General features: G+C 34.0%; 1 protein-coding gene across 7 annotated transcripts in view; it reads left to right on the top strand.

The window, feature by feature from the left end:
- ATRNL1 (attractin like 1) overlaps window positions 1-13,789 on the top strand; it is a 721,245-nt gene that overhangs the window by 141,533 nt on the left and 565,923 nt on the right. For all 7 annotated transcript variants that reach the window (XR_009497890.1, XR_009497891.1, XM_059899416.1 and 4 more), the window contains exons 14-15: window positions 1,738-1,870; window positions 6,044-6,225. Coding sequence is in view for 5 of the 7 variants with exons in the window: in XM_059899416.1 (XP_059755399.1) it covers window positions 1,738-1,870; window positions 6,044-6,225 (315 nt within the window). In the remaining 2 variants the exon portion in view is untranslated. The remainder of the gene's footprint in view (window positions 1-1,737; window positions 1,871-6,043; window positions 6,226-13,789) is intronic.

The following is a 13,789-nucleotide window of genomic DNA, read 5'->3' as shown; positions in this document are numbered from 1 at the left end:
GTGCACGGGCTTAGTTGCTCCGTGGCATGTGGGATCTTCCTGGACCAGAGCTTGAACCTGTGTCCCCTGCATTGGCAGGCGGATTCTTAACCACTGTGCCACCAGGAAAGTCCCGATTATACTGTTCTTAATGAAGAGCAGTTGAGTTATTTGGATGATGACTCTGATGTTACCACTGTTATTCTAAAGATTGGCATTGAGCTGTTATTCTTTCTCTTATTCTAACATGTTGTTTAGCCATTCTCTTGTCTTTTTTATTTTTTTATTTTATTTTATTTTTTTTCTTGTCTTTTTTATAGGTTATTTTATTTATCAGATGATTCAAGTAAATTTATTTTCAGTTAGTTGACAGATGTTTGGAACTATAATAATTGTATAGAATACTACTAAGATTTATATGCTATATGAGAACAAAAAGCAATGAATCAGAAAAACAACATTAAGAAAATTTGTATGTTCTTAATGAAAACATGATGGTTGAATAAGAGTTGCAATGTAATTTGGGTTTTAAAAAAATGTATCTTCTGTGATTTTTTTAGGATGAATAAGATAAACATTAGTATCTATGTACTTTTAATCTGTGACCTTATAGTATATGCAATTTGCTCTAAAGAAATTAACATCTTTGAAATGGAGGTGACCGCAATGTATTTTATGTTGGAAAGTATAGTAGTTTATAAATAAATATTTGATGGGTGACATTTTAAAGTATGTGTCTAAGAGGATAAAAATTGCTTCAACCATTTTTACATATGGGCGAGTTATAAGCAAATTTTAACTGTTAAGTTTTTTGGTTGAAAAGAACTTTTTAACACCCTTACATGAGAAAGCCTGAGGTAAGTATATCTGCCTACTGAAATATAAGGGGCCTCAGGGTGCAACATGTGTTTTTTTCCTTTTTGTTTTTTTTCTCAAAAAAGAGTAACAGGAAGAGTTGAGCCCAAAATTTTAGAATTTGATTTTCATTATCATAGATGCTAAAAATATTACGTGAAATATTGAACCTTGGTAAATGCAGGGAGCTCACACCAAAGTTCCTATATGCAGGGAGCTCACACCAAAGTTCCTATGTTGCCTTTCTTTTCTTTTTTAACCTTTAACCTCTTAGAGCTGGAATTAGTTGAAATATGATAGTTGTATAATAGGACTGATCAAAATGTAACTTTTGCAGGTTCTTTTCAACCTCCATTAAGGAAATGTGACATACATACAGGAGAAACATCAATTAACCAAAACCATTATTTAATGTCTGTAGAAGTAAAATTAGTTTGAGTTGTTGAGAAAATAATTTATCTTTTTAGATTTTATTGGATTTTGATAAAGCATCTCTTTAAGTTTTCCTACTCATCATTTCTACTTCATTCCCAAGGGTCTGTATGATAGTTTTATTATGACTAGAATTCTTTCATGTGATCATTGAGAGAAATGACTTTGTGCATTGGCTTTATTTATTGAATTGGAAACCTGTTATCAAATTCAATAGAATAGGTTTTCATTACACGGTTTCTGTTTCAAATTGTGTAATTTGCACGTTTTTCCAGTAAGCACACATTCTAATTCGAAGAACTTTGTTTAAATAAAGAAATGAGTAAGAGAAATTCTGATTCAGTACAACTGGATTTGGTGTTAGAAATCTGTCTTGTAAAGCTCACCAGGTGACTTATATATACACTGAAGTTTAAGAGTCATTGCTGTACAAAAGTGAAAAATAACATGCTTTATCTTTTAATTTTCTAGTCTGTGAAAAACTATACCAAATGTCATGTGAGAAATGAGCAGATTTGTAACAAACTTACCAGCTGTAAAAGCTGTTCACTAAACTTGAATTGCCAGTGGGATCAGAGACAACAAGAGTGCCAGGCTTTACCAGGTAAAAATTTCAATTTGGTAAATGAGTTTTATAGTCCACAGATGAATGCCATTATAGTAAAGAACGTTTAGTAAGAACATTCCATTTTCTAAAATTAAATCAGTAGCAAATAAACAATAATATTGGAGTAATGATAGCAGTGTTTCTACAAGAAAAGTTTGTATATTCACTTCTAATTCTTTTAAGATGTTCAAGGTTTCTTGTATTTATTATGCTATTGACTTGATCAGAATACTGTTCAATTAAAAAATTATGTCTTAAAAACATAGAAAATAAAAAGTACTCAGACTAGTATCCAGATCTAGCAATGTTAACATTTTAGCATATTGGATTTATTTTTTAAGTGCCCTTTATTTTTTAAATTCCAGGAACTGTTTTTTACTGACTGCTTTTTTGTTACAAATTGAAACATTTATAATAATTGTTATATGATTTAATGAGAATCTAAGTTCTGCAAACCAGAGCAAAACTCATTTTATTTATTTTTTAAAAAATAATCAATCAATTAATTAATTAATTAGGTTGTGCCAGGTCTTAGTTGTGGCAGGCAGCCTCCTTAGTTGTGGCTCACCAGCTCCTTAGTTGCAGCATGTGTACTCCTTAGTTGCGGCTTGCCAGCTCCTTAGTTGTGGCATGTGAACTCTTAGTTGTGGCATGCATATGGGATCTAGTTCCCGGGCCCCCTGCCTTGGAAGTGTGGGGTCTTAACAACTGTGCCACCAGGGAAGTCCCAAAACTCATTTAAAAAAGAAATTTCAATTTAATTTTTATAGCTAACACTCTTCTTAGTGGACCATAAGTATTCTTTCTTTCAAATATGAAAGAGAAAATCAGAAAATCGAAAACTTGTATAGTTATTTAACCAGTTCCATTTTCTTGTTATACAGATAAGCTGAGACACACTGGTTTATGTGACTTGCGTAAAAGTGCATGACTTGTAAATGGCAGAGGGGACTAGTAACTAGGAGTTCTATCTCTGTTCAGTTTTTTGCCTGTTTCTATACCATGATTTTTTTTTTTTAATTCTTTCATAGAAAAATTTTCTGAACCTATGTAGTTCTAGAAAGTGTTGGAAAATTCCATCACAGGATTTAAGTCTTTCTTATATAAGTTCATGTAAGAAAATAAAAATTAGATTGCCTTTAAAAGTACCATTGAGGTTTTGGCATTTTCTCTATGTACTGACTTTTGAAGCTTTTAAATAGTGATATATGCATGTGTGTTCACTTTGAGTAAATTAGAGAATATTAATGCAGTAGGCAGGATTTGAGAAGCATTAGTGATATGACACTAAACGTGAAAGTAATGATTTCTAAGTGTTAAAGTCTAAAAATAACATGTAGATCAGTAAAAATACTTTTAAAGTCTCTTTAAAAAGACAAAGAAAATCCTAGACTAAAATAAGATTTGACTGAAGGAATATATATGTTTAAAGGAATATTACTCAATAAGAAGGGAATTCGATTACCAGTGGAAATTTGGAAAAATAATAGTGAAGTTATTTTTGGTAGTACCCATCTATTCATTGCTTGGGAAAATATTTTGGTTTGGTATAAGGGTTCTACTTGACCAGACTATTATTTTAGAGAATAATAAATACAATAAAATATTTCATTATGTACTAACTTACCTTGCCCTGTGTTCATATTTACTAAGAACCAGCTTGGTATACATATAGTTTGGTTTCCATTCAGCTTGTCTCAAGGAAGTGAATGCTCTAAATGGAGGGCCCAGCCTGTACAGTAGTTGCACTTTTCCATGAAAATTTGTGAATTGCATTTTTCCCATTGATCTCATATAAAATTGGCAATTTGGGGCTTCCCTGGTGGCGCAGTGGTTGAGAATCTGCCTGCCACTGCAGGGGACATGGGTTCGAGCCCTGGTCTGGGAAGATCCCACATGCCGCGGAGCAGCTAGGCCCGTGAGCCACAACTACTGAGCCTGCGCGTCTGGAGCCTGTGCTCCACAACAAGAGAGGCCGCGATAGTGAGAGGCCCCCACTTGCCGCAACTAGAGAAAGCCCTCGCACAGAAACGAAGACCTAATACAGCCAATAAATTAAAAAAAAAAAAAAAATGGCAATTTGAATTTGTCTAACTAAACTTATTGAAAAAATTAACTGCTATCCTTTTAACTCTAAAGCTGAGTTGATGCTCAATACTACAGAAGCCTAAAACATCAAAACATTTGCTTCAGGGCTATAATTTAGTTTAGCCTCAAAGGCCCATGCATTGTTTGCATTTGTATGATTTATCAACCAGGTATTTTTGATCTTATAAAAAAAAGAGAGACAGCCAAAACTAATGTAAATCCTTCCTTGATTTAGTAAGGAAAGAAATAACCGAAATTTGACAAAAACTTTTGCACTCTTTCCTTAAAGTGATTTGGTACTTTAGATTTCAGAACACAAGGAAGATTGCTATATGTGTAGCCTGAAAATGAAAACAGACGTGTTTGAAATAGTCTTATTAAATGACTCCAGTTTATTGAGGGGTTACTGTGTTCCAAGCACTGTGTGTTATTCTCATTACCTAGTTTAACAGGACAGCAGTTATTAAAGAACCAGAGTACCCTGTAATACTAAGATATTATTTGCTTTTGTGATTCTCATTCTGTTATAGGTTTACTATGTAAATAGTTTTCCAAAGGCTACATAATATGTGATTCCAATAGATTGAATGTAGATGCAGATACGAGAATACAGTTATATTAAACCAATACTAAAGAGATTTGCAAAAATATTTATAAAACAATGCCACACTTTTCACTGTTTTGTTTTTTGGAGACTATAATTAAAAAATTAAATATGCTATTTATTTTAAGTTGTTATATTTTCCCGCAACATTTTATTATGAGAAATTTCAAACATATAGAAAAACGGAAAGAATTGTAGAGAGGATACCCAAGACCCTCACCCTAGATTCTACGATGCACATTTTGCTCTGCCTTATTCCTGATCTCACTGCCTATCCATGCCCTATTCATTTATCAACCCATCTCAATGTTTTGATGCCAGGGACCTGATTTGAACTGTTTCTAAGGAGAAAATTTGATGGTACATCTTCTTCAAGCCTATAATAGCATAAAGGGACAAGACATCCCAGAAACTGGAAAAGTGTGTTTGTAATAAAAATTTAAATTATAATTTTAAATGAATAAGTATATTTTTAAAAGATCAGTTTTTATTTTTAATATGGTCAAACCCAATAGATATAAAATGCATAAGGGAAAAAATATGTGGAGTTCTCAATAATTTTTAAGAGTTAAAGGGGTCTTGAGACCAAAATATTTGAGAATTGCTGCTCTATAATAATTCCATAAAGATTGTATTAATGCATCCAAGGCTGAAAGGGCAAGAAGCACTGATATATTTAGTGATGTGGAAACTAAAATGTAGTGAAACTTCATAGATCGGTGTGTTAATAAAACACTGCAATGTTAATTAATGCACACTAGATCATAACTTTATATTGTATTTATGAATCCATGTTTTAGAAAATAGGCACTGTTTTAAGTTCAGTTTGGACTCTAAGGATAAACCACTGTTACTGAGTGGTATGTTTGAACTTTCGAAAGACCTGAATGACTGTGTAAAAATAAATATTAGAAAGCAAAGCTTATAGCTTCTTTACTATACGTAAATGAAATGAGACTTCTCGCCCCACAGTTATAATTAAAGAATCAAAGAACCCAACTTATATCAAAATCGTACACCTGGGCTATGGAAATTAGATTTAGAGGACAATTAGCTCACTTGTAGGATAACTTTGAGATTGCTTTTGTTATGTGCTGCTTATTTTTCTATTAAAGTGATCTTGTATTATATAAATTGCACTTTGGGACATAAGTGCAGTAGTGATTTTACTTGCTGAGAAACCATATGCCAGTACACTAGGTTTACACAGAAAACCTAACAGTCAACACATTTTAACAGATGTTATAGAGCCATAGCTTTTCTTATGTTTAAGATTTAAAGAAAAAATTAGAATCTTCTTATTCTTCATCAAACTATTAGACAAATTTAGTTTAGTATGTTATAGTGATATATTTAAATTTTTATTGTTAAAATTATTTAAACAAATACCGAAGTTGTATTTAGAATTCTGAAATAACTGAAAAATACACATGCTTTTTGGTAATCTAAAAATAAGATATAATTTTTTTTTTGACTAGCTCATCTTTGTGGAGAAGGATGGAATCATATTGGGGATGCTTGTCTTAGAATTAATTCCAGTAGAGAAAACTATGACAATGCAAAACTTTATTGCTATAATCTTAGTGGAAATCTTGCTTCATTAACAACCTCGAAAGAAGTAGAATTTGTACTGGATGAAATACAGAAGTATACGCAACAGGTAACAACTATACTTGTTTTTATTATGGAAATATGCTGATAATCCTGTAACCATTGGCAATGGTTCATTCTTTTTGTTTTTTAATACATTATTTTTACTAAATCGTCGAAGTAAAAGTAGAACTGATTTCTTTGGTAATAAAGTTTTCTAAATTACTCATCTCATGTTTTGCTCAGTAAACCATTGCATTATCTTACCAAGAAGACATCTCATATGAATAAATATACTTTAAATATACTTTAAAACTTGTGCATATAATTTAAGAATTTGTTTTGAAGTGTAATAATTTTGGGATGTCCCTTATAATTAGAACACTAGACCAACACATTGGCTATATTTGTATATATGTATCTTTGTGTGTGTGTTCTGTGGGTTAGGTTTTTGAATTATGCTATTTTCCTAGGTATAGATTTGCTTGAAATAATATACAAATAGTTAGCAGGACTTAAACCGATTTTTAAAGTACATGGGAGATTTGGAACATACAGCATTTGGGAACAGTTTCAATTTCCTAGAGAGTTGGTCCATAGAAAATGGAATATTTCCTTGGAAATAATGTCAAATATCATTTTATAAGAAATTTTAAATAAGAATTCACAGTATTTTCTGTTCTTGGGATGTTAAAATACAGTCAACTCTTAAGAACAGATTAAGTTGGAGATTTGGAAATAATTTACTAAATATTGTTTTGAAATATCTTATTTAGATACTTACTTGAAATGTCTTGAGGACATTTTTAAAAATTGAGGTATAGTTGACATGTTGTTTCAGGTAGACAACATAATGATTTGATATTTGTAATATTGTGATATGTATTGTTTTTGAATTTTTTTTAGGTTCCACATGTAAGTGAGATCATTTTCTTTCTCTGTCTGACTCATTTCACTTAGCATAATGCCCTCAAGAGCCATCCGTGTTGTCGCAAATGGCAAGATTTCAGTACCCTGTGATCTCACTTATGTGTTGAATTTAAAACAAAGAAACAAGCATACACACGAAAAAACAAAAAAACAAGCTCAAAGATACAAAGAACAGATTGGTAGTTGTCAGAGGCAAGGGTGGAGGGTGGGCAAAATGGGTGAAGGGGGTCAAAAGGTACAGACTTACAGTTATAAAATAAACAAGCCATAGGGCTGTAATTCATGGCATGGTAACTATAGGTAATAATACTGTATTATGTATTTGAAAGGTGCTAAGAGAGTGGATCTTAAAAATCCTCATCACAAGAAAACTGTGTATGGTGACAGATGTTAAGTAGACTTATGTGGTGATCATCCCATAATATATACAAATATTGAATCATTGTTTTGTGTATCTGAAACTAATATAATGTTATATGTCAATTATACATCAATTAAAAAAAAGAAAAAATATAGTCAACTCTTAAGTTATAGGAGATTTAGAAATAATTTACTAAATCTAATTTAAGATACCTTATTTAGTTCGTGTACATACTTGAAATATACTAAGATAATATAAACTGTCATAGCATCATTGAAGATTTTTGTATTTTGTGTCAAAATAAAATTAGAACTCAATATAGATGAGGTAAGTGATAAAGCTAAACAATAATAAATACCTCAGATCTGAGGTATGTACAAGATTCGGCCAATGTTTAAGATACATACACACACATGGACACCCTGTGGTAAATAATCCACAAAGTGGTATGATTTCTATACAAATAATGGAGATATGGCTATAATTCAACTCTTGCTTTGAAAACTATATTAGATCTCAACGACTTCTTTTGACCTTAGGGTATGGCTTTTATTGGACAAGGGTCTGTTGGTGCTACAGAACTCCACTCCGCAGTGCAGTGGATACGGTTTTGGCTTGAAAACTTTTCAGAGCAAAGATTACCAGTTGCTTACTATTGAAACAGTTAAGTAATACTTCTTTGGTATAGCTGATTTTTAAGCAGCATCGAGGACAGCATATCAAAATGATGGAGAGCATGCAGTCTGGACATACTGCTTATCTCCACAGCTTAGTAGCAAGTTAACCCTCCCAGCCTTATGTTCCTCATCTATAAACTGGGATAGTAATCATAGCTATATTATATGTTTATTGTGAGAAATAAATGAGGTATTGTATGTGAAGAGCATAGATAAATTTTATTTCTTAGTGTTTACTAAAGTTATCATTATTATTGTTTGCATTTTAAAGATTATTTTTGTATGTCTGTTTCCACTACTGCTATAACTACTATTTCCAAGAATCATTAATTAGATAATGAATTCTTAAGTAACTAAATGAATTTATTCAATGAATAGTTAATAATATTGATATTGACTGTAGAAAAATATTTGCCCCAGACTAGTGTTTTAGTTTTTCCACTTTACAAAGCCTTCCTCCACTCACCCCCACTAATTATACTAGGACCTTTTCCTTCTTAAGATCATTTCTGATTTATGCTAAAGAATAGGAATATATGTTAGTGATTTTCCTTTTGCTAATAACAGGGGAATAAGCATCTGATTTTTAAAAAGTGATATAAGAACAGTTTTGTATAAATGTTAAAAAATTAGAGGGACTTAAACACATACTCTTTTGAAATGTTTGTATGAACATTCAGTTATTACTGCCTGCCATAATTTTTGTGGTGGTATTAGTGTGTGTATTTCTCATGAGTATCGATACAGATAATTTAATTTCTAATGCCATTTTATATCTGTAGAGTCAAAGCCCTCCCCCCATTAATAAAATTGATAAATTTATTATACCCCCAGTTTTTATAAATATTCAAAAATTTTACATGGATATCACATTGTGATACTTGTCTGTCAAACATTTGTTATATGCTTGATATTAATAGGGTAAAGAAAAACTATAACAATTAAATTTGTATGAAAAATTGATCTGTAAAACCATTTTTGTGTGAACTGAAGCTATATTTCTGGGAAGGATGGGCTAATCTTCATTCATTTAGTACAAATTTATTGAGCACCTTCATTGTACTTGGCAGTCTACTGCTTGCTGAGAATATAGAGATTAAAAACAATCACTGTTGTTAAAGAGCTTATGGGGGAGAAATACAAACACAGTTATACCAAAGTGTGATAATTGCAATGATAGATGCACACAGGGTGATGTATGAAGATAGAGGATGGACACCTGACCAGTAACGTGGGCTTAAGGAGTTTCCTAGAGTAATGCTGTAGTTAATTATTGCAGGACCTCGAGTTGGCCAGTGCATGAAGATATTTGTAAGGAGGTCAGAGAAGTGCCTCTGTTTTTTCTCTTAATTCGCCTTGTTTGAGAGCTACCAGCCTTATGGTTGAGGATAAGATGCAAGTGGTGTCATCTAGGAGAGATCTATAGATTTTTTAAAAAATATTTTAGAAAATATTGACAGTATTATTTGTAAAGTTTTATTTTTAGTCATATGGAGCATACAACATAATTTAAGATCTATTTATATTCTTGTACTACCAAGAGCTTCATTTCTTTAATTACAAAATTGAGGTTCAGTTATCAATGAACATTTGGAAATTAGTTCTACTGAATATGTATAACTTATAAAGAGCATCTTATTGGTAGATCCACATTCTTTGAGTTTTAGAAAGTACTAGTGTTTGGCATTCGAGCTCTATTGCTTTCTTCCTTGTTTAAAATATATTATTTTTAGTTTCTACATTTTAACCTTGAAATATGCTATTTTAGAAGTTTCATATTTCAAGATTTCTTATGTAAGTTGCTCATTTTTTCTTGCTTATGATTATAGAGTAGGTCCTTATTAGTTATCTATTTTATATATAGTAGTGTGTATATGCTTATGATTATAAATCATAAAGATTAGACCAACAATTATTTCGGACGTATGATGGACTTAGATTCAGTAGTTTGTGGCATAGCCTGCCCTGTAAATGAAGAATGTTTTATTTCATTAGAAATATGAGCTTTAGCAAAATTTCAAAGGTGGAATTTTCTGCAAGGTGACATTCTGCTAAGCATATCTTTATATAAAATGAATTATATCCTGAGTCATTGCAGTTGTATAAACTTAAGGTAACCCTTCTGTAGCAAATAAAGATTGACAAATTCATGCACTTTAAATAGGTATCCTGGATCAAATGATCATTTACTTATCAGAAATGGCTAATGAAATGTTGCAATGATTTATGGTGTGCTGCAGTGAATTTTCATAATATAGTAATTTATCTTTCATTTTTCAACTGCCTGTCCAGTTCATTTACTGCGTAATAGTTACTTTAAATGTTTTATCAACTGCTTATTTTTCTGTTCCTCTCCTCTTCCTTGCAGATTCTTACCATGATGATTTAGAGAATAATATTTCATTTTAAATGACTTGTTTTTACTATAGATAGTTTGGAAATACAGGCAGAGTTGCTGTAATGTGAAGCACAGTCATTAATCTGAAATAGCTATGTTGGATTGATTCCTGCTGTTATTATCAAAAACTATAAAAATGTTATAGCTTTTTTGTTATCAAAATATCTTTGAGAATAAGTATGAAATATATGATGATCACAAGGCAAAGCAGCATGTGTATTTTTATAATTAGAAACATTATTTATTAAGTACTATCTCTGTCTCAGGAATTGGATGTTGGAAAATAAGCAACTCTGTACTCATGGCCTTGCTTAGCAAAATTTGTTGACTACCTACTGTGTGTACAGTACTCTACTAGGTGATACGAGATCTACTGTTATAATGAATATTCATAATACTTTAATTTCATTTAAGAAATATTTGTTGAGTATTTTCTGTGTGAAAATTGTTATATTTATATACTATAAATTTCTAGGTCTACGGGGTCTTTATAAGCTCTCTAGGACCATTTGTACAACATATTTAGAATAAATACTGGATTTATATATCTTATTTCTATATTGTTAAAGACTCAGGTGGAGGGACATATTTTTCTCTATCCTGACAGTCAGTAATGTAAAAAAAAAAAAAAAAGATGATGTGGAGTTTTGAAACTACTTCACATTATAATATTATTAGCTTGGTAACTGAGAACATAAATTATTAGTATGTATATTTAAGGTAGAAATGTTTAGGAATGATATCAGCAAGGTGATAGAATGGGAGTTTGCAGCACTCATCCCTCACAGAAACATTGATTTGAACAATCATCCATATACAAAATACCTTTACAAAAGCTAAGGAGTCCAGGTAAGAGATTATAGCACTGGGTTGGGGGCGGTGGGGGGAACACAGAAATAAGAAAACACTCATTGAAGATGGTAGAAAGGACAGTTTCACATTACCTGCATCATCCTTCCCCTAAGCCTGCACCGTACAGGAAGCACGGTGAGAAAGGGTGAGAAATACCCTCTGCAAAGGGGAAGGAGAATGAAATGAGCACCGATTTTGCTTTGGACCCTACTTCCAGGCCTGCTCTGGTGAACCCCGGTGCCTGGATGATCCCTGTGGACCCAGTCGCCAGGCACATCCCACTGCCACACTGGCTCCTGTGGCCTCAGGCTGCAGGCTGGCACCCGCAGACTCAGCCTCCAGGCTAGTCCCCCATATGCCTAGGCTACAGGAGACCTAGGATCCACACCCTCCCCATTAGACCCCAGCACTGGGCTGGCCTCTGGAGACCCAGGGTCAGGCTCATCCCAGTGGACTCAGGCTTCAGGCCCTCCCCTATGATCCCAGGTACCAGGCCCACCCCCATGGACTCAGGCGTCAGACCTACCCCAAAGACTCAGGACCAGGCCTGCCCCAGTGGACCCTGGTACCAGGCTAGCCCCTGCAGCCTCATGACCATACTTGTTGGCCCAGGTGCCCGGCTTGCCCCAGCACCAGTCCACAGGATTCAGGCTCATGGCCTGATCCAGTGCCAGGTAAGCCCTGTGGATCCATGCTCCTGGGTGGCTCCCACAGTTCCAGGCTCCAAACTGGCCCATGGACCAGGCTGCAGGCCTGCCACTGTGGACCCGGTTCCAGGCTCACCACTTTGTACTCAGTTACCAGTCCTACCCCGGTGGATCCTTGTGCCAGACTGGTCCTTCAGACGTAGGATCCAGGCCTGCACCCACAGACTCAGGCTCCAGGCTTGCCCTCATGGAAAAGAGAAAGCGGCAGAAAGCTCATTTAAAGAAATAATTACAGGAAATTTCCCAAATATGGAGAGGGAAAAGAACATCCAGGTCCATAAATCCCAAAGAACCTCAAATAGATTAAACGTAAAGAGACTTTCACCAAGACACATTATAATAGCCCCAAATAAATCCAAGCATTTATGATCAATTGATGTTTGACAGAGGTGCCAAGAACACACGATGGGGAAAGGACAATCTCTTCAATGAATAATGCTGGATATGCTTATGCAGAAGAATGGAAGTAGATCCTTATCTCACACCATATAAAAAAATCAAAATGGATTAAAGACTTACACATTAAAGAAAAAAAAGACTTACACATTAAGACTTGAAACTGTAAAACTACAAGAGGAAAACACGAGGAAAAATATCGACATTGGTCAGGGCAATGATTTTTTGGATGTGACACTAAAAGCACAGACAACAAGAGCAAATATAGATAAATGAGATTGTGTCAAACTAGTAAGATTCTGCATAGCAAAGGAGATAATCAAGAGTGAAGAGACAGGGCTTCCCTGGTGGCACAGTGGTTAAGAATCCGCCTGCCAATGCAGGGGACACGGGTTCGAGCCCTGGTCCGGGAAGATCCCACATGCCACAGAGCAACTAAGCCCGTGCACCACAACTACTGAGCCTGCGCTCTAGAGCCCATGAGCCACAACTACTGAGCTCATGTACCGCAACTACTGAAGCCCGCATGCCTAGAGCCCATGCTCCGCAGCAAGAGAAGCCACTGCAATGAGAAGCCCGCACACTGCAACGAAGAGTAGCCCCTGCTTGCTGCAACTAGAGAAAGCCTGCTCACATCAGTGAAGACCCAACATAGCCAAAAATAAATTAAAAAAAAAAATAAAAGAGTGAAGAGGCAACCTATGGAATGGGAGAGAATGTTTGTAAACCATACATCTAATAAAGATTTAATGTCCAAAATATATAAAGAGCTCAAACAATTCAACAGAAAATAAATAACCCAGTTAAAAAATGGGCAAAGGACATAGATATTTTTCAAAGAAGACATAAAAATGGCCAGCCAGATATATGATAAAAAGCTCAACAGCAGTAATCATCAGAAAAATGCAAATCAAAACCAATTGAGATATCACCTCACACCTGTTAGAATGGCTGTTATCAAAAAGATAAGAGGTAACATATATTGGCAAAGATGAGGAGAACAGGAACTCTTGTATACTGTTGGTGGGAATGTAAGCAGTATAGTCAATTTGGAAAATGGTATGGAGTTTCCTCAAAAAATGAAAACTATCATGTGACCCAGCAGTCCCATGTCTAGGTATATATCCAAAGGAAATTAAGTCAGTATCTAGAAGAGATATCTGCACTTCTATGTTCATTGCAGCATTATTCACAATAGCCAAGCTATGGACACAACTTAAGTGTCCATCAATGGATACATGGATGTATAAAGAAAATATGATATATATACATATGGGTATGTTAATTAGCTTGATTGTGGTAATCATTTCATA

The sequence above is a fragment of the Balaenoptera ricei genome, chromosome 16 (genome assembly GCF_028023285.1).
Source record: "Balaenoptera ricei isolate mBalRic1 chromosome 16, mBalRic1.hap2, whole genome shotgun sequence".
Taxonomy (NCBI): domain Eukaryota; kingdom Metazoa; phylum Chordata; class Mammalia; order Artiodactyla; family Balaenopteridae; genus Balaenoptera; species Balaenoptera ricei.
Note: the sequence above shows the minus strand (reverse complement) of the source record. Positions and strands in the feature narration are given on the sequence as shown.